The sequence below is a fragment of the Meriones unguiculatus genome, chromosome 8, assembly GCF_030254825.1.
Source record: "Meriones unguiculatus strain TT.TT164.6M chromosome 8, Bangor_MerUng_6.1, whole genome shotgun sequence".
NCBI classification, from domain to species: Eukaryota; Metazoa; Chordata; class Mammalia; order Rodentia; family Muridae; genus Meriones; species Meriones unguiculatus.
This window is the reverse complement of record NC_083356.1, coordinates 116,880,632-116,900,300: the sequence shown is the minus strand read 5'-3', so window position 1 is coordinate 116,900,300 and position 19,669 is coordinate 116,880,632. Positions and strand designations below refer to the sequence as shown.

Here is a 19,669-nt window from a genome sequence, read left to right as displayed (position 1 = left end):
ATGGGCCAAATGCAGTCTGATTGCACAGGCGAACTGGAGCCCACTACCCCACCCCCAACCCCAGTTACCCTTCCCTGCACCTTCAATGCTGGGGTCCTGCTCATACCTGCTGTCCCCTAGCTTTCCTAAGGGCCCATAAGCTGAAAACAAGTGAAATCTACATGCTAGAAAATTAAAAAAACATAGTAAAAACGCTACCACCTCATAACATCCTAATGCTTCTCCCCAGGAGAAAGTGACACTTTCTCACGTGGTACTGTCGTGGCTCCCGTGGCTCCCGTCACACAACAGACCTGTCTATACTGAGTACCAAGCTCCTGAGGGTAGTTACTGAGCAACTACAAAACAAGCACCAAGCATCGTAAGAATGCACGCACCCCAGGAGAACAGACACCATTGATGAAATTACACTAATCACCTTATAAAACGCACCCTGTAATTACGGAGCACAAAAGCCAAAGGGTTAGCGTATGTAAGTAGAGTAAGCAGAAAGGTCAATGCAGAAACTTGTGTCCTTGGAGAACAACTGCTGCACTGTCTCGAAGACTGAAGCAAACCTTCATGCCATGCAAGTCTGAATGCAGACCTCATATATATTTGTGGAATGAGTAGGTGTACATTATTTATTCTCAGAATTCAGTATTTTCATTATAAATCAGAGATGTCTGAGGTTACAGTTCAAATTACCAAAGCAACAAACATAATTTATGACCAAATACCAGTCACAGAAAATGTTTTCCCTCAACCCCTATAGCAATACTTGGACATTACTAAGTACAAGAGACAAGTATTATATTTTAGGGATATTAGCACACACAGCTCAAGATACAATCAATCTCTTAGGGATGTTGCCAGACACGGAGCCTCCGGCCTGGTGTGCGCTAGGCAAGCACTCTAGTATTCCCAAGCTAGACTTCCAGCCGTAACACTGCTTTTTAAGAGAACAAATGCAGCAGTATCTTGGAATGTCCACTAGAAGAATTCTGTCTCTGGATGCTGGGCGTGTGGTGCTGGCCTGCAAGCTCCGCATTCAGGAGGCGGAGGCCAGATGACTCTGTGAGCTTGAGGCTGTTCTGGCCTTTCTGGAGCATTCAAGACTAACTTTGCCACTACAGCGAGTCTGTCCAAAAAGCCAGAGTGAAACACTTGCAACCCAGGGAGGCGATAAAAACAAATTAATCCATCACTAATTGCCGATTTGGTGTCTTTTCTTCATAGCACAAGTGGTTTCCCCCAAAAGAGTTTGCACCCACAGGCTAGCTTTCTTTAAAGTGCTGCGCTATCCCCCTGGCACCACTGTAGTGGCTCAGCCACTCACAGCTGTCCTCGCTCTAACCTCACAAGAACTTGAGGAGAAACAAATATGGCTTTTTTTTTTTTAAACTCTGTCTCCTTACACTAAGCAAGAGTAATGTCATCTTCTCAGGGCGGTCGCCTTGTATCAGGGTTCTAACGTACTGGGAAACACTGTCCTCAGCGGGAGGGGATCTGGGTAAGTCACTCTGCTTGAGTCAAGACAATGTGCCGGGTCTCCTGAGTGTGTACTATCTCTCCTTTTGTCTCTGTTCCTGGAGAATAAAAGGTACAAGCAGTTCGCTCTCTGAGGAGATGGTGGGTTGCCCTTCAAACAAGGTAACAATCCTCCATCAATGTTCCGCAGCCGGGAGTATACGGGAGGCAGAGGGGGTGCCTCCACTCACCACAGGCCTGCTCTCCATGGAGAAGCTGGGCACAGGCGCACACAGTGCCCATGGCAGCAACTCTGTAGTACTCTGTGAAGAGTGCCTCATTCTCTGTCAGCTAACAGAAGAAAATGCTTTCACCCTTAGAGAAAGACAGAATGAACTACAAATGAAGCAGTAAACCAGGAGCCGGGAAACAGGGACACAGCAGGGACATCTGTGTTCCCTGTTCTGTCACATGCGAACAGTGTGATCCTCGAAAGCAGCTTAACCACTTCCAGTAGCTTTTGTCAACTCATGGGCTGTCAGACTTCTTATCACTGTTGTGTGATGTGTGTGGATGGCCAGGGCAGCTCTGTGGAGTCAGGTGTCTCCCTCCAACTTCACATGGGTTCTGGAGACTGGACTCAGGACGCCAGGCTTACAGCAAACGCTTTACCCGATGGGCCGTCTTGCCAGCTGCTATGCTAAAAGCAAGCAGCAGAATATGTCTAGCAGAATGTCGACCTGTCCTGGAAACCACCAGCACTAGTGTTGTCGGCCCGCCACAGCCCAGGGCTTCACACCGCCAGTTTACCAACCCTCAGCTGAAAGAGTTCTTTAAATTGTCTGTACTACATATGCCTTATTGCCCCTAACAGCATAACTGCTGTTAGTGAAGTGAAGCATTTCCACTTCGTCAGGTAGGAGAGTTAAGGGTGACTTACATCTTACATCTTGAGCACCTGAGGAGTTCAGTACCCACAGGTTCCACAGGCCCTGAGACACTGAGGGACACTAGAGATTGGCTACCTTCCCAGGCAAAGGGGAAGCTGGTGACAGAAATCCAGAGTCTCCTCTCCGTTATAGTCGTTTGTAGCTCACACCCCGGCACTTTACAGCCACAGCCTTATCAAGCGAACTTTGAACAATCGAAGCACACAAGACAGACTCCTTGAACTCTGGACTTCCTGCAGGGCCGGGACAGAAGAAGGCCAGGTTTGTACTTGGAGAAGCCATTTTAAGCCACATCTCTGGAGACAGAGGACTGTACTGGTCAAGGTCAAAGAGACAGAATCAAGCCGCCTGGACACGCCTCCTGCTCTGCAGACCAGGGAGAGGCCCCTGCAAGTCGGAACCAACCGCTCCAAGCCAGGTAGAGCTTTTCTAGTGACACGTGGTGACACTGTCCCTAGAGAAGGCCCACTCTCAGGTACATGTGAGTTGGTGCAGGTTCCCCCAAAGCCAGCACCACAAAGTAACGCAGGCCTCTTGAGAGTGGCTTTCAATGTGTATTTCACTGTTTCACTGAGAAGCACCAGCAACAAAAATAAGACCTTCAAAACTTGACCGTTTTTCCTACTGCAGATAAAAAACGGTGACTTGGTTTTCACTACCAAGACTATAATGATTTAACAACAGAATTTTGTGATGCTCCAACATTATTCACAGAATCAAGATTCCCTGCTGCAGGGAGCACACCTGTAACCACAACACTCGGGATGCAGAGGCAGGAGGATCTTGGTGAGTTCGAGACCAGCCTGGTCTACAAAATGAGTCCAGGACAGACAAGGCTACACAGAGAAAGCCTGTCTAAAAACAACAACAGCAAAAAAGTTCCCTGCCTTGCCAGGCCTGGTGAGCTCATACCTGCAAACCCAGCCCTGGGGAAGCTCAAGTAGGAGTACTGTAATGAGCTTCGGGTCAACTTTGGCTACCATGAGATCCTGTCTCAAGAAAACAAAACAAAAACAAACAAACAAACAAACAATAAACCCCTGGGTCCAGTACTACAAAACAAACCAACAGAGTCCAAATTCCCGGTCGCCCATAAGCACCTCAGAGGCCGACCATTCCACAAGGCAGCCACAGCCCCGCAAGCCTCTGCTCGCAGCAGGCATCAACCACAACCACTTCCCCTCCAACCTAGAGCCTCAGGCAGGCAGAGGTCAGCTTCTGCTTCCATATGCAATAGCACACATACCACGGAGGCTGGGCAGACGGTCAGAGCTCCTTCTTCGGGGTGTTGCACACTTAGATACACCATCAATATGGCCCCTATTGTTCTTTTCCACAAACCCACGCCAGATGTCAAGTCTTTTAAGAATACAAAAATAAGACACCACTTTTCAAAATCTTAGAAGTAACTTCTGACAGGTGACCAAATTATACCTCACCAAGTTGCTCCGGGAATGGCTGGGGTGGAGCCTGCCAGCTCTGCCTGGAAGCCCTGAGCAGGGCAGACAGTGGGGGCAGAGGTGTACACGGCAGCATAGTGGGACCCCCCCCCCCCATGTACCCACCAGCGCAGGCAGCCTGTAGGTCCAAATGTGTGAACAGAAAGGCACTGTGCTCAGGACTCTAAGGCTGCCTAACAGTCAGACACAACCAGAAAATGGAGCTGTCAAAAGCTGGCTTGGGGGTGCGATGGTGTCCTTCGGAGCAAGAAAACAAGGCCTGGGAAGGAAGAGTGTGGAGGACCCACATTCAACACCCGGCGTGAGCGCTCCACTCTCCTCCTGCTTGTCTGCAGACAGGGCTCTAGGCTGCAGGCCTGGCTGTCCTCCATCGCCTGCAGTCCTCCTGGTAGGCTGGGGCTGCCGGGTGACCCACCACACCTCCAGCTCTCACCACCTTTTAACATTACGTGCCTGTGTGTGCAAGTGCACACCAGTGACCTCGGGGCCTCGGGAGCTGTAGTCACAGGCCACCTGAACTCGGACCCTCTTCAGAAGCAGCAAGCACTCTTAACTCAGCCTTCTTTCTAGCCCCGCACTGCCATTCCTCAGCGACCTTACGCAGGTTATCCGCACGCCTGGAAAAGTCGTAGAAAGTCCTCCTGGTTCTTTGGGGAAAGCCTGTTGATACCAAGGTCCTCGTTCAAATGTTCATGCGGTGTAGTTAAACACTACCTCCGGCGTACAGCGGGTTCTGTGTGACGTCCTCAGAGTCGAGTCTCAATGTTCCCGGCAGCTAGAACCCAGTGGGCCGCCTTAAAACAGCACCGGTGCCTGACGGCATCCCCAGACATTTAGACGGAATAAAGAATACAGCCTGGGCACCAATACTGAAATACTGGAGCTGAGTCTAATGAACAACACTTGGAAGCATAAAAATGTAGAAATAGCTCAAATGTTCCTCAATTTGAAATGTGGTCTGACCACACAGGGACATTAAAAAGGAATGACGCTGGACACCTGTGATAACAAGGGGCGTCTTCAGAGCATCATGTCAAGCCAGTCATTGGATGGTTCCATTTCCACGAAATGTCTGGCGTGGACAAATCCAGAAGGAAAAAATAAACAAACAACTGAGTGGTTATCAGGGGTTCAGGGAACTGGGAGAAAGTAAGTGGCTACTAGTGGCCCCGGGTGTCTTCTGAGTGTGAGAGAAATGAGCAAAGTGGTGACCGCACAACTATAAACACACTGGACTGCTGAATGGGTTTTCCCTGGGCGACCTGGGTGGCGGGTGGATTACATTTCACTTGAACAGTCTTCAGAGGCAGCTGCTGCTGCTGGACTGTAATGATGTGGGAGCCAGTCAGGCATCAAAGGGGCCAAGATGGGCTAGGTGCTCAGGATGCTGCCTGGCCCTGGACTTGTGTTCACACTAGCATGGTCTGGGCTAAATATGCTTACATTCTAGCACAGAGACTGAGAGCTGGGAAGGTAAGCTTAGTGGTGGGGTTCGTGCCTAGGGTGTGCAAGGGCCTGGGTCTATCCCCAGCATTCCCCAGAAAACAGACTGTAACTCAAGGCTTTGTGACATCAGTATCATTGGTCATATGCTAAAAAAATTAGATCAACACTGCTGCTCCCTGCTGATGGGATTATTCAAATTCTCAACACTGCTATAGCAAGGCACACAGAGAAGCCCAATTTAGGATTTTGTTTTTTTTCTGAGGGACAAAGTCTCATAAGAATGCACTTGTATTTTCCATTAACGTCAACACATTTTTGCCTTCCCGTCTATAAAACATGCCGTTGCCAACTGTCCAAGCCTTTCTTGTCTTTGTACCTTAAAGCCCTCTGCTAAATGCAGTTGGCACTTATGGTAATGAAATTTCAGGTCCTTCTGGATATCACATCATCAAAATAGAAACTCCTCTGCATGCCACAGTGAAACGATTCCTTTCACAGCCACAGAGAGAGAGAGAAGCAGGGTTATCACTAACAAACTCCAGCAAACCCACCTGTCCCCGCCGCCCCCAACCCTGTGCGCATTCTGAAGCAGGTGACCCAGGCATGGATCTGGAGTCACATACACAGAATGCAGGTAAATCATCCCCCAAACCCTGACAGTCCTTCGAAGCATATTTAATTCGGACAATAATTCCTAACAAAATTTAACAATTAAGACCAGAAAATAAAGTACTTAATCTTCAAACGTACTAGTCTCAAAGCTACAGGTAAACCAGATAGACTTGAGCCTTTAATGCTGGTTTCAATTGGTAGCTGGCAAGTCAGTGGATTAGTTTAGTGTGAGCTAACAGGTTTCTGCTGGCCGCTTTTAACTCGCCTCCCCACAACCCCAAATCCACTTTCCCTCAAACTTGTTTAACCCTGTTGGCCACCCTGTACATGTCCTTACTTACTGAACATAATTTTGATCATCACCCCAAAGTAAACACAGGAGAATGGGTTGCAAAAAGAAGCAAAGACGCCCTTAGCTAAAAGATTTAATTTAGAAAAAAGGAAAATGGTCACGTGAAGCAGACTCTCAGATGCTGCTTTTAAAGCGACGACTACAGGACAAAAGCATCCTGCCTCTCCAAATGGAAGCCGCCTGGGCTGGCCTGTCTTCCTGGACAGGACACAGGCACCAGGCATTGCCAGCTCACTCACTCCTGCCGCAACTGAAAGGATCTGCTCCCTTCCACATGGTCGTTAATAACCTTTACGTGGAGAAGGGGCAGACCCTACCTCAATCATCCCAGCCTCTCCTACAAGTTTTGTTTTGTTGTTGTGTTTTCTGTTTTTGTTTTCCCCTGAATCTACCCACTTAAAAGGGAAGCTTTGTGGCTCTGCTTCAAATTCCCTTTAGTTCAGTTTGAAGATTCAGAGCCCTTGGAGTCAGGTTGTTTGAATTTTATCTTCCAACAGCTGGGTGACCCTGGAGGAGTCTTGGCGTCCCTCTCTCCTAACCTGGAAACGGAAGATAAAAAATGTTTCCTGTGGGGTTACTGAGAAATTATATTGTTTGACTTGCAAAGGAGTGTCCGCTAACTTAACTAATATCTAGCAATATATATAAGTCCCAAATTCTTCCTGCATCCTCAAGCGTGTATTTATGAAAACCTTTTAAATATGCTTTATCACGAGGGAGGAAACTTCCAGAAATAGTAACTGACCAAGTGCTCCTTCCTCCTGCAGCTTGCTAAGCATAATTCATTCTAAATAAAAATAAATATTAAGAAAAACCTTGAGCTGATGCACACCTTTAATCCCAGCACTCAGTATGCAAAGGCAAGGATATCTCTATGAGTTCGAGGCCAGCCTGGTCTACTAAGCGAGTCCAGGGCACTCACAGCTACACAAAGAAATCCTGTTACAAAAACACCAAGAAAGAAAGAAAAGGAAGAAAGGAAGGAAGGAACGAAAGAAGGAACGAACACATATCTGGCTTTCAACTCTTCCAGTTAATCCTAAGAGGGTTGGTTCCCCAGTATTGTTTTTAAGGACCACAGTTAATACAAATGGAATTTTAAAGTGGCCCTCCTTATTTTTAAGTCAGAGACTGATGTAGTCACATGTTTATACACCTACATGTAGTTTCAGTAATGTCTCAGAGACATTCCACGTATCTTTAAAGTCAGGTTGTTCTTAAGTTGTTTTCCTTCGTTCTGGAGGACAGGCCCATCCTCTGTCTCTTTAAATACAATCTCTTATGTCTCATTTAAGATCAACTTCATCTCTTGTCTTCAAAAGTATTTTATCTTTCCAAGACACCAGTGGAAGAGTAATGGATGGTTCCCCCTACCTGAGATGAAGAATCATTGAACCTCCTGTTAGGAGCAGTTAAAAAAACGCACCCTGCAGCTGGCCTGGATAGCTCAATCGATAAAGCTCCTGAATCTGACAGCCCTGGGTTCAGGCTGCAAACGTGGCCCTTGGAAGTTTTATGAGTGGCTCAGACTGTGGCTTAAGGAAAATAACACAAACAACAACAACAAAACATAGCCTGTTTCAATTAACTACACAACTGGCTGGCTTCTCTAATCATTTGTTCAAATCTGTAACTCAAGCCAAACCCTTCTGCACTATCCAATGATTTTAGGATGAATTATATCTTCTAGTTCTTTTTTCAAAGTCTTCAAGTATTTAAATCAATGTTGGAAATAACTAGAAATATCGCCGGCAAACAACTAAAACTTTCACATGGGAGAGAAAGTGGTACACCTGCCATTTCTGTACATGAATTGTTATGCTGCTCAGAAAAGAGAAGAAAACTTTAAAGTCGAAGTTTGTTTGCATCGTGCATCCCGTGGCCAGACAAGCATTCCTTCTGATTACTAATGAAGAGCAGAAATCAGAAAGTAGAGTTCACTTATTCATCCTAATGAAAACCAGGCTACAACCCCAATCATTTCTGGGGCCAAGTTCAAGGGAGGGAGTAGAATTAATGCGTGGTAAGTAACTTAAAAGCTTACAACAAGACTTTCTCGGAGTCAGCCTAAAACTTCACATTTAAATAAACTCACTGTTCACCACCTTACACCTTGCCCTGGGCTAATAAATGTTTTTCTCTAAGAACAAATACGACACTTTAAAAAAATTAGTTCTTTAAAAGTTGCCTGAAGTATGACCAGAAACTGGTTCTCACTTACATAACAATCTCCAAAACTTAGCAAGAAAGTGTTATGAAACGCAAGCGTCCCATCCACTGTCTTCAAACAAGTGCGCAACATGCTAAGAAACTGAGGCAAAAAAAAAAAAAAAAACAAACCCTCGAATAGCAAAGCAAAATGTACTCAGGATGCTAAAAGCAAAACAACAGTATGAAAAGCAAGAAATTCTAATCTATAACTCTTACCCTTGACGGCAAGGAACAGAATATCCTGCCTTACACATTTTGGCATTGCAACTCTGTAATGGTAAATCCAAAGACAAAGCCGCCCAGGGGAAAATAACAATTGCGCAACAGATCAACAGCTCCAACTTGTCCCTTGGCCCCAGAGCGGCAAGGTTTGCACGCTATAGAGCAGGAAAGGGCCAACCGAGGGCCTCTGTGACTGCCAACCGGCCGTTGTCACCCAGCGGAGGCCGGGGCCACGCACTCAGCGTGGGGAGCCCGCGAATCGCGGCGCTCGGGACACGCAGCCCCCCGTGGGGACCGCTCGGAGCCCGCCGCCCGGGGCCGCCCGTCCTCGCGCCGGCCGCCAGGCCAGCCCGGGATCCCCGGGCGGACGCAGCGCGCGGAGCCCCGGCCGCCCGTCGGGGCGCCTCGGCACGAGGGCCACCCGGTGACTTTCTCCTCCGCCCCCGGAGGGCTGGGCTTCTCGAGACCAAGGCGGACAGGCGTGATCCCACAGACGGCCGGGCTCTCGGAGGCGGAAGGCCAGGGCCGGCGGGGCCGGCGAGGGCACCGCGCCCCGGGTCACGGCCGGGGGCCGGGGAGGGCGCCGCGGCCGGGGAGACCTCAGCTCCCCCGAGCGCGGCCCCGTGACGAGGCACATTCTTACGGGCACCGGGAAGCCACGCAGCCCCGGAAAGGGCCGGGCGGCGCCGGTTTGGACCGCCAGCATCCACCCGCTCCTCCCGACCCGCCGCCTCTCAGCCTCCGACCCGGCGGCGCGGGGTCGGGTCTGCCCGTCCCCACGAAGCCCGAGCTTCCTCCACACCCCAACCCCGGCGCCCCGGGGGCCTGAGGCTCGGTCCCCGCTGTCGTCGCTGCCCTTCCCGGCCCGACGGGGCAGGTCCTTCCGTCCAGAGTCCCGGCTCAGGCGGTCCCTCCCTCCCTCCCTCCCGGGGCCACTGTCCCCTCCGGCTCCTGCCCGCTTCCCGGGCCAGGTGAGAGGCCCGAGGGCCGCGACGGCACCTGCTGGGGCTGCAGTCCCGGCGGTGGCAACTCCAGGTCCATCATGCTGAGGGCTGACGCTGCGCTGGGGCTCCCCGACGGCGACGCGGTCCTGGCTGCCGAGGTGCGGCGGCGGCTGTAACTCGTCCGAGCTGCCGCGAACCAGCAGACAGCCTGCTTGCCCGAGTGGCAGGCCGGCCTTAGCCCGCCCCGCCCCCGCCCTGGGGGCGGAACGAGGACCTACAGACCGGGCGAGCGCTCAAGGGCGGAAGAAGGGCTGAGGCAAGGGGCAGGGGCGGGGCGCAGGGGCGGGGAACAGGGCGGGGCAAGGGGACAGGGCGGGGCAGAGGTGGGAGGACCAGGAGCCTGGGGGCGGGGCGAGGGCCCGAGGGCTTCCGGCCGGAGTTCCCGCGTTCCCCTGGGCTCCGCTGCTGACCCCCTCCGTCCCACGGGGGCGGGGTGCGGGCAGGAGGCCCTCGCGGCTCCCCTGCTGCAGATTAGCAGCTGTTTGCCGAAGGTCTCTGGGGCTCTGGCACTTTCTGGAAGCAGTTTAAACAGCAAACACCCGGGGAGCCCCGACCCGGGCGCTGCTATCGGAGCTGCCCCTCCCTGATTCGGAGGCGCAGAACCTTGCCCGCTTTATCTCGCCCCACCGGCTGACTGTGGCGCCAGCCCGGGGGTTGGGGCTCCGAGCTGGGGGCCGGGGCTGTGCTAGCGGCCAGCTGCTCCCTGGCCCTCGGTGCCGCTCAGTTGGTGGTGCCCGGCAGCTCTGCTCCCGGGAGGAGTCCACGCTGCAGACTCGTGCTCACTTGACTCGAAGGCCCCCCACGTCTCCCCCGCTAACGCCCTCGTGCCCTTGGCTCCCCGCCCTTTGCCGGCAGGCTCACTGTCCCTTCGCCCACCCAGAGCCCAGCAAGAACGGGCACGAAGCGCGCACACCACAAATAGCACCCTTGGCCGGTGTGGATTTCTTTTCGTGTACTCGTGATCTAGGTGTTTCCTCTCTCCCTTCAGTTTTCTTATTTTGGGGTTTGAAAGAGGATCTCTTGAAGCCCCAAGTGGCTTTGAACTCTTCCTGCTTCCATCTCCCATGGGCTTATATAGCAGTAGTTCTCAACCTTCCCCAGGCTCTGACCCTTTAGTACAGTTTCTCATGTCGTGGTGACCCCCAACCATAAAATTACTCTCGCTGCTACTTAACTGTGATTTTGCTATGAATCGTAATGTAGATATGTAATACGGAGAATATCTGAGACCCTTGCGGTTGCAACCCACAGCTTGGGAACCACTGTATTAAAGGATATGCCACTACGTTCTGTTGTTGGTGGTGATGGTGACTGTTTTTACAATGTCCAGTCTCAAACATACTTCCCTAACTGCCCCTGAAAAAATATTCAACTGGTAAAACAGTTCATCTGTGCCTAGAAAAAAAAAAAAAAGGCCGAGGGATGTTCACTAATGGGGTAATAGTTAAAAACCCAGAGTCACCAGTCTGACCATCAATAGACTTAGCAAAGAAGACCCTTTTATTCACATAACCAGCGCTCCATCTCCACCTGGGACTCGGTATTCTCCAAGGCAGAGCCCAGCCACTAAGGCAGGAGTTTATAAAGGCAAAGAATACCAAGTTACAATTTTCTCGGGCAAGCAGAAGGTCCTCTCCTGCAAAACAAGCTTTTGTTTATAAAAGCAGAAACAGCAGTAAAAAATTTAACCCCTAACAGCCCTTAATAGTTGGAGCTCTAATTTTGCTTTGTACAGTTCACTTAAGCACAGAAATTTTAAACTTTTAAACATAAAGCTAGCCATCAACATGACATTACTCATCATATTCCCCCCTTGAGTGAAATCCCTGACTTTGTGGCAGGTACCTGTTCATACTGGGACTTATCGTCAGCCAAATAGCTCCTCAGCAAGAACTTATACATCTGATTAAGGCATTAATGGGGCTGGGGCCAACCTCAGTCAGCAGGAAGGAACAGGAAAGCTTAAGGACTGGATGATAGCAGAGTTATCAGCCAGGAAGACCCCGAGAAAGAAAACCAGAGCCATTTACCTCCTCCTCGTAGGGCCTTTTCACTTTCTGTGAGACATGTTTTCAAAATTGGGCCAATTTATCTCTGATAGTCCCTGAGTGGTTTGCATAAGACCATACTGTAACCTCCTTGTTCTGCATAAAGCAGACCCAGTGCCCTACCACGCTGTCAGACGACCTCAGCTGACAAGTCCACCTGTTCTTCTACTTGTGCAACAGACTCTCCTAATGCAAATAAACCCCGGGTTATTTGACCTCCATCGCTGTGCCTGCTGCCTGGCGAACAGCTTCAGCTGCTGCCAATCCTAAACTTACTGTGGGGGGTAGGAGAGGAAGCATACGTTTCTTTCTGTTGCAGACTTTCTGCTGCAGAGGGCTGGAAAGACTTGGAAAAACAATACTCTCTCCATGCTACACCGGCATACACAAACATCTGGGAAAACAGGAATACTACGATACAAAATTCGGGGGCGTGATGCATACGCTAAGCAGCTGAGCAGGGTTGTACCCCATCATCAAATGTGAACAGGTCAAGGTCGGAGCTGTGAGACGTTCATGTCCAGTTTGCATCTGCTCTTCAAGGGGCATCTAGACACATACCCCATAAAAGAGCAGGAGGGAACGTAAAAAGGCAAAACATTTTTAGTCGACAGCCCACGTCAGTCTTATCTTCAGCGGATCTCCTCAGGCCTTCATGACAGACGGTTTATCTGCAGGTGGGTCCTCGTCCCTACGACACACCTGGGCAGCAGGGTCCTAAGAATAATGAGGTATGCCCCTTTTAGTGGGGTCCCAGTTTCCTTTAGACCTAACATCCCAACCTTCTGCTGAGGATAAGGGGCGATGTACTCTCTTCTGAAACTTTCTCAGCTGAAATCAGGAAGTTGTTGTCAGGGTCTAGGAAGGCTGAAATGCTAGTCAAAGGCCCAGGGGTAGGGGATTCGGGCAGAGGGAGTCATTTCTCAGAAGCCTCTGGTTTACTGATCCAGCTGGAGAGACAGAGAGAAATCACATTAGCTGGACTAGTTTCTGTATCAGCTTTCAGCAAGTCCAGGTATGGAGCTGTATGGAGCAGTCTGTAGTCCACAGCTGATTCCTGGATGGTGTCTGTCAGCCAAGTGGAAATCTGCTGGGACACACATAGACGAGGGATGGAAGTTAAAGTTCAGGAACTTTAAAGTTTAGGAAAGTTAAAGGAAAACCGTACATTTAGAACTTCCCCTCAGGAATAAACAGTAGGAAGGGAAAGCATAGCTGTGGATTGACAGGGGGACTTATCTGGAGTCCATTTAACCTGTGACAGGTGAATCCAAGTCTCAGCTCCTTAAAGTGTACATGAACTTTAACTGTACAAAACGAGATAGAAGTTTTAGATATATTAGCATTATCACTATTTGTAATCTGTACAGAAATCCACACTGCAGAAAACAACAGCAAATCCATACCTTTGATTCATAAGAAAAGATTTGGGACCCCGCAAAAATGATTTTGAGTTAGAAGCATGAACATATTTTCCTATGTCCAAAGGATGGATGGGACATACATATATATCCTTTATATATATGATATTATATATATATTATGTTCTTAGCACAATAAGAAGCATCTTTTAGTCTATACTTAAAGGAAATTTTAAACTTTGATCTTGTGACTATAATAGTAGTCAGTTCTTTTCCAGTGCCAGATTGATAGCTTATCAGAACTCCATTGATCAAAATGTTAAACCTCGGAACCTCTGAAATCATATCATAAACCGTCTCTAAGTTTTATTATTATTATTATTATTATTTAATTATTTTCTTGAGACTCTTAAAACTTACATAAACCTGAAGCCTTTTTCCATTCCGTCATTTCCATAAGGCACAAGGGGTTGATTACTGAGGGCAGTCAACACAAAGCAAGTTCTTTAAACAGAGTAGTCAAAATCGCTTGGAAACCTGTGTGATTGCCTTTCTCACAGGAGGCCTAACAGCTCTAGGAAAGGCAAGGCCTGTGTTGCTATGAAACGCATTAACCAGGCAGCTACTGCTAAACTGATAAAGCTACAGCTGGCCGTCCACACCATCAGAGATCTGAGAAGGATCAATCTGAGCAGGAAGTATAAACCAAACGGCCACTGTATCGACAGACCTACGGACTACCTCAGTGGTGATTACCACAGGCTCCTCCTCTGCAGTCTCAGCGATCTCCATGGATGCAGACTGCCTTCAGTCTCAGTGCTCACACAGGACAGCATTAACAGGGTGACAGCTACCTTCAGCGACCAGACACAGAAGATAACAGGGACTCTCCTGTGGGTGAGGTACTTGCAAGGCTGGCCCACCTTGATGAGGCAGAGAGGGCAGTCAATTCTCCAGTGTCCAAGCGGGGCCCTGGAGATGGGTAAGGCCTGGCGCGGTTCCACCCATTGGTGTTACCACAATCCAGGTAGGGTCATTTCCTTTGGAGAAAAACCTAGGGCTGCTCCTAGAAGCTGGATTGCTTTTCTTTTTGGTCTAATGCAAGAAACCCTTTTCACTAAACGGTCTGATTGCCATATTCAGCAGACCTCTGAGGAGCTTCTATTAAGTACATCTATTAAGTACATCTGACTTTAAACAAACTTGTTTTCTAGTTACTTGTTTTAGGCTTCACCTTGAAAACATGTAAAGAAGGTTAAACAAAGCTTATCCCTGTTGATGAATTCTATCTGTTCTTGGCATGACTACTAGCATAATTCTGAGCATGATGAAGAATCTGAGCATTTATAAGGTGACTATTAACCTGATATTCTAACTATAGCCTTAAAAAATATAATCCTTGAATCAAAGCTCCTTTAGTACCAAAATAAAACTTCAAATCATAAATTCAGTATAGAGAAACTGTGAATCTTAATTTTTGACCCTTTTATACTACATCAGTATAGAATATCACAGTTTTTTGCATGACTCAATTTATCTAAATAGGTAAAGCTTCACAAAGTCAGCAGAGACAAAGAGGTCAGATATAGCGGTGGCCCTAACTCCTTAGCTTCACATCTCCTTCCCCACAGTTCTAATTTTTTTTTTAAATCCCATTTCATCCCAGTCTGCCCTGTTCCTATAGCCTCTGTTATTTTTTATCTAGAATAATACTGATCTCTCCATCTCAGTTTGTCCAAACCCCTGGCCAGAGTCTATCTCATGACATCAAACCTCCGCTGGTTTTTTAAAGTCATACTTTTAATCAGAAGCTCCAAATAAGGGTGTGGCATAGTGTCTAGTTCCTCTGGGTCCTAAGCTGGTGTCTTCTATCAGCTCAGGTATGTATCTGGCTACAGCCCTCTGTCTAGAAGAATCTTTGCACATATCAAACCACCGACACTTGCAGACTCAATGAATTTTTGAGAACATGTAAATACAAACACTCTGGTTTAACCCATGACATTATTCTGAGATAGAGCAGACCATTAGCCTTATTTTGCAAAAGAGCAAAGAGTTACTGGACACAGTAAACAAAACCTCATTTATGTTGCCTTGATTGGGAAAAAATTTATTACGTTTTTAGGGGCTGGAGAGTTGGTTCAGTAGACAGGAGCTCTTCTGCTCTTACAGAGGACGCAGGTTCAATTCCCAATAACTCACCTATTTCACAGCTATCTCTATACTGCAGTTGCACATGTGGTGCACATACATACACACGGGCAAAACACATATAAAAAGAATACATCTGATTTCAAAAATTACGTTTTTAATCATCATAGCCTTTTCAGTGTTGTTTCCCAATTTTTAAAAAAATAAACCTTGTTTTATGATCTTCTTTCTCATCTATTGTTTATATTGTCAGGACAAGAATCCCCAAACAAAAATCCATCCCAATTCAAAGTCAACAAGAGTTGACTCCAAGTTATCCATACAGTACAGTAGTAAATTAAGATTACCTACGTGTAGATTTACCTTCAACACTGATGCTTTTTTGGGAGAAAGGGTTTCTCTGTGTAGCCTTGGCTATCCTGGACTCCCGTAGCAGCCTCAAGCTCAGATGCTTTAAGTTTTAAGGTGACTTTTTGTTCACAGATTTTACAGATCTTTAACCATACCCAATAAACTTACAAATCTTGAGGTATAGAAAGTTTACATAGTCTTACAGACCTTGAGGTAAGAGTCATACTTTAGCAAAAAGTTTAGCATTAAACTAAAACCAAAAACAATATGAAATGAGTAGTTTTGTCTTGCTTTGCTCGCCTTTCTCTGTCCTCACATAATTGGGTGCCCCTACCCCCTGACATGGGACTAAGATTTGGGAGAAACCTTTAAACACGAAGAGGAGCCATAACCCATCTCCAGAGGCAGCTTTTCACGGAGGCAAAACAGCGTAGAACTGCAAATCACTATTACCTGCACCGAAGACACCCGAATCCCTGTAAAACTGAATCCAGTGACCAGGGGGAGGGGACACCGTAAGCTGGAAGGAAGACAGCTTAGAGATAAACACAAACAATCTAAGCAACACAAAACAGACCAGTTTGTTGGCCACCCAGCAATTTGGGAATCAGCAGTGTCTAGGCCTTGTTCAAGTCTCACTAGTACACACTACAAACAGGTCCTTACCTAGACCTCTGGAGGTTTTCTGATGCCTCTTTCCTCACAGTCTAGGAGCTGAGAACCGGTTGGTGGGGGTGGGGAGGTCCCTCTGAATGCTGAACCTATCTGATGCCGTGGCTCCCAGCAGTCGAGGAGCCTCCAGGGTCCCAAGGCCAGCCAGAAAAAAAGAAGGTGGACTTGGCTGAACACCCAAATCTCCGGGTTCGTTTAGAGCCTCACCAGTCTAGCCATTTATAAATATTAACAAAAAAGAGGCTTTTATTCAAATCCTGGCACTGGTCTATACCTAGAGTTCACCTACAGGGACTCCATTCCCAAATGCAGCGCCCGCCACCTCAGCCAAAGGTTTATAAAGGCAAAGAATACAAAGTTGCAGTTTGTTCTGCTGAAAGCAGAAGGCCCTCTCCTGCAAAACAAGATTGTTTACACAAGCAGAAATAGCAGTGAAAATTTTAACCCTTAATAGCCCTTGTCATTAACAAAGTCTAATTTTGCATTATAATTCTCTTAGGCACAGAGATTTTAAACTTTTAAGCACAGTTAATCATCAACAGAATGTTAGCCATCACAACCCTAAGTCAGACGTGGTGGCGCATGTCCCTAAGTCCAGCACTTGGGAGGTAGAGGCAAGTGGATCTCTGAGTTCAAGGCCAGCCTGGTCTAGAGAGGGACTTCCAGGACAGCCAGGGCTATACAGAGAAATCCTGTCTGGGAAAACAAAACAAACAGCAGCAGCAACAAAAAGTAAAAATCATTACTCACATTGCCTAGGTGTGATGGTGCCAGCCTTTACACACACACAGTGTTATATGACACAGCTGCTCACCCCAGGCAGAGAGCCCACGACGGACCACAGCACAGATACCACCAAAGTCCAGTTTGGTGAACCAATAGATTTTATTGCGATTAGTCTCAGAAATATGGCTGAGGAGTTACTTACAGGGGCTGAAATGAACCAAAAGACAGTTGTGTCACCAAAGCCCACCCTAGCATGGCTGGGAACCTGGAGCTTACGGTACAGCCTGCAGACAGTGCACCAGGTGGGAGGGTCCTTTCCTGGTGCCTCAGTTGGTCTAAGCCTTTTCCAGGAAGATTGGGTGACTTCTGTTGCCTCCAGGCAGCTGGTCCGTCCGCAGTTTTCTTCACAGCTTTTCTGCGACAGGGATGTTCGGCTTACGCCCGTTGACTCTGGCAGGGAGGGCCTAGAGAATCCTGTCAGTTTCAGGGACTTCCAGAAACCATTTTGCGTTGTTTACCTTCCTGCCTAAGGATGTGTGTCTCCTAAGGAGGAAACTGTTACACAACACCCATCCCCGGGAAAGCAGTTCAGCTTAATCAACCTAATTTACATAATGAATTCCTTCTCAGCCAGGGTAACGTTGTGAGACCCTTCCTCAAAGGGGAAAAAGAAATCATTGCCTATAGAAAACATCAAGAATGAGCCAGAGTGCTGGTGCACGCCTATAATCACAGCACTCAGGAGGCAGAGGTCTCTGTGAGTTCAAAGCTAGCCTGGTCTACAAAGCAAGTCCAGGACAGCCAAGGCTACACAGAGAAACCCTGTCTCGGAAAGAAAAAAAAAAGAAAAGAAAACACCAAAATTTACAAACCATAATTTGAGTTCATAAATTCTTTTAAAAGCATGGGTTTTGTGGTTTCATTTATGCTTTAACAATCTAACTCTTTAAACGTGAGTCATAGTTTTTACCTCCTAAGGATTATTCAAAAACAATTGAAGCTGGTAATTTTACTGTTTCTTTAAAAAAACTGAGAAGAGTGTGCACACTGACTATAGCAGATCAACTCTCAAAAAAATTTTCGGACTTACTTTCTCTTGGCTGCATAGTTTGACACTCCCAGGATTTCTATGTAAACTTTATTGTTCAAATATTCCTTGAGATACATGGAGTCTAAATTCCTTACCTGTAATCGATGCAAGCTTCTCCGACTTGAATTAAACCTTTCATCTGCTTAGATGAAAAGCCTACAAAATGATCTGCACAGCTTGGGAGAAATTATTTACAAAGACCTTGACACAAAAGAGGGAGCAATATAATAATAGTGAAATAACAGACATTTCTGCATCAAAGGAAGAGGTAACATGGTATAATGTTAACCATTCAGGTTACTCATTAAAACTACCGAGTCTGAAAAGGGCCCGGGAGGTGGACCATGCCGAAGTCCTGTGTGACACAGCTACTGCCCCAAAGGAATTCACAAAGTGTTTTCATTTCCTTGTTAAGCAGTATTACCATGGAGTTTAGGCGGAATGAAATAACCATCACAAAATAACTTTACTGGGCATGTATTCTTTCAGGCTACTGCAGAGTACATTCTTTCAAAGGGAGGAGGACTGTGCGATAAGAGCCCAGACAAGTTAGAGAAAGAAAGCAATCTAATCACAGCAGAAACTCTTCCTCGGTTCAGCTTAAGAGACTGGAACCCCAGTTTCAGACCACCCAAGGCACGGAGGCTCCCAATCCTTGCAAACGGAGAAACACAATTATCCTCACCAGAAAGCCCAGGCTCCCTCCTCGCCCTGTCATGGCACCCCCTCTGCTAGGGGAGCTCCCGTGCGGCTGGTTTGGAAGCAGCACCAGGGGAGCTGAGAAGAGGATTTGCTGGTTCCACCTCCTCTTCTGATGTCAGGAGAGCTGATTTACTGCCAGGCTCGTCACTTGTTTTTTAAGGGGCATGGAGGTGTAGAGCTGGGATCCAGACCAGGGCCTCCAGCATGCTCTAGGCAAAGTGCTTTATCACTCAATGACACCCCTGGTCCTACTGTTTCATCCTCACTCCAAATTGGCCCCAGTTAGTCTGAAATCCTGCTGATCCTTGTACATTTCCACTGATGTCTGAACTCCTTGTTGTCTTTGACATGCCTAACCTCCACGTGTGCTTCAGATGGGCAGAACTTACTGCACCTCAATCCGGAGTTGACCAGGAAGTGTCATCAAAGAAGGCTTCCTAGGGCACCAGGATTGGATATTGGTGATGCCCTGACCCCTTGTTCTACCTTCCCTGGCTCTAATCTACATGCTTCAAGGCCTCAGGAATCCACCAGCTGATTCAAACTCCTCCAAAGCTTCAAGGCTTCTTCCTCTTCCTGTCGTTTTCTCGGTTCTGTTGTGCTAGAGCTGGAAAATCTTCAGACCCTTTTGGAGTGACAATTGAAACCCTCTTTGGTCCAGTACGCTGAGTCTGCAAGTAAGAGCCAGTGACAAGCCCTCCTAATAGCAAGCTACACGCGCCCCAGCCTTCACATGTTGAGTCAAGGCTGGCTTTGAGGCTTATTTGCTGAAGGGTCCAGAAGCAGCACCTTGCCACATCCCAGCCCGAGCCTGAGAAAGGAGACTCTTAGAAGACAGCCACCTTGTTAGAAGTCTGACTAA

The 19,669-nt window shown here is 47.7% G+C and overlaps 1 protein-coding gene and 1 long non-coding RNA gene across 8 annotated transcripts in view; both read right to left on the bottom strand.

The window, feature by feature from the left end:
* Window positions 1-16,596, bottom strand: part of Nfe2l2 (NFE2 like bZIP transcription factor 2) — a 34,526-nt gene extending 17,930 nt beyond the window's left edge. The window contains exon 1 of one of the 7 annotated variants that reach the window (XM_060390429.1): window positions 16,284-16,596. Coding sequence is in view for 3 of the 7 variants with exons in the window: in XM_021658683.2 (XP_021514358.1) it covers window positions 9,702-9,746 (45 nt within the window). In the remaining 4 variants the exon portion in view is untranslated. Of the gene's footprint in view, window positions 1-8,696; window positions 8,862-9,701; window positions 9,949-16,283 lie in introns of those variants that run through there. The other 6 variants (XM_021658683.2, XM_021658677.2, XM_021658678.2 and 3 more) reach the window with 6 other exon arrangements.
* Window positions 16,597-17,155: 559 nt separating this feature from the next.
* Window positions 17,156-18,861, bottom strand: LOC132656063 (uncharacterized). The gene is made up of 2 exons (XR_009594011.1): window positions 18,201-18,861; window positions 17,156-17,479 (listed from the first exon to the last, which is right to left on the bottom strand). It is a non-coding gene; the product is annotated as an uncharacterized LOC132656063 (long non-coding RNA).
* Between the last annotated feature and the right edge of the window lie 808 nt (window positions 18,862-19,669).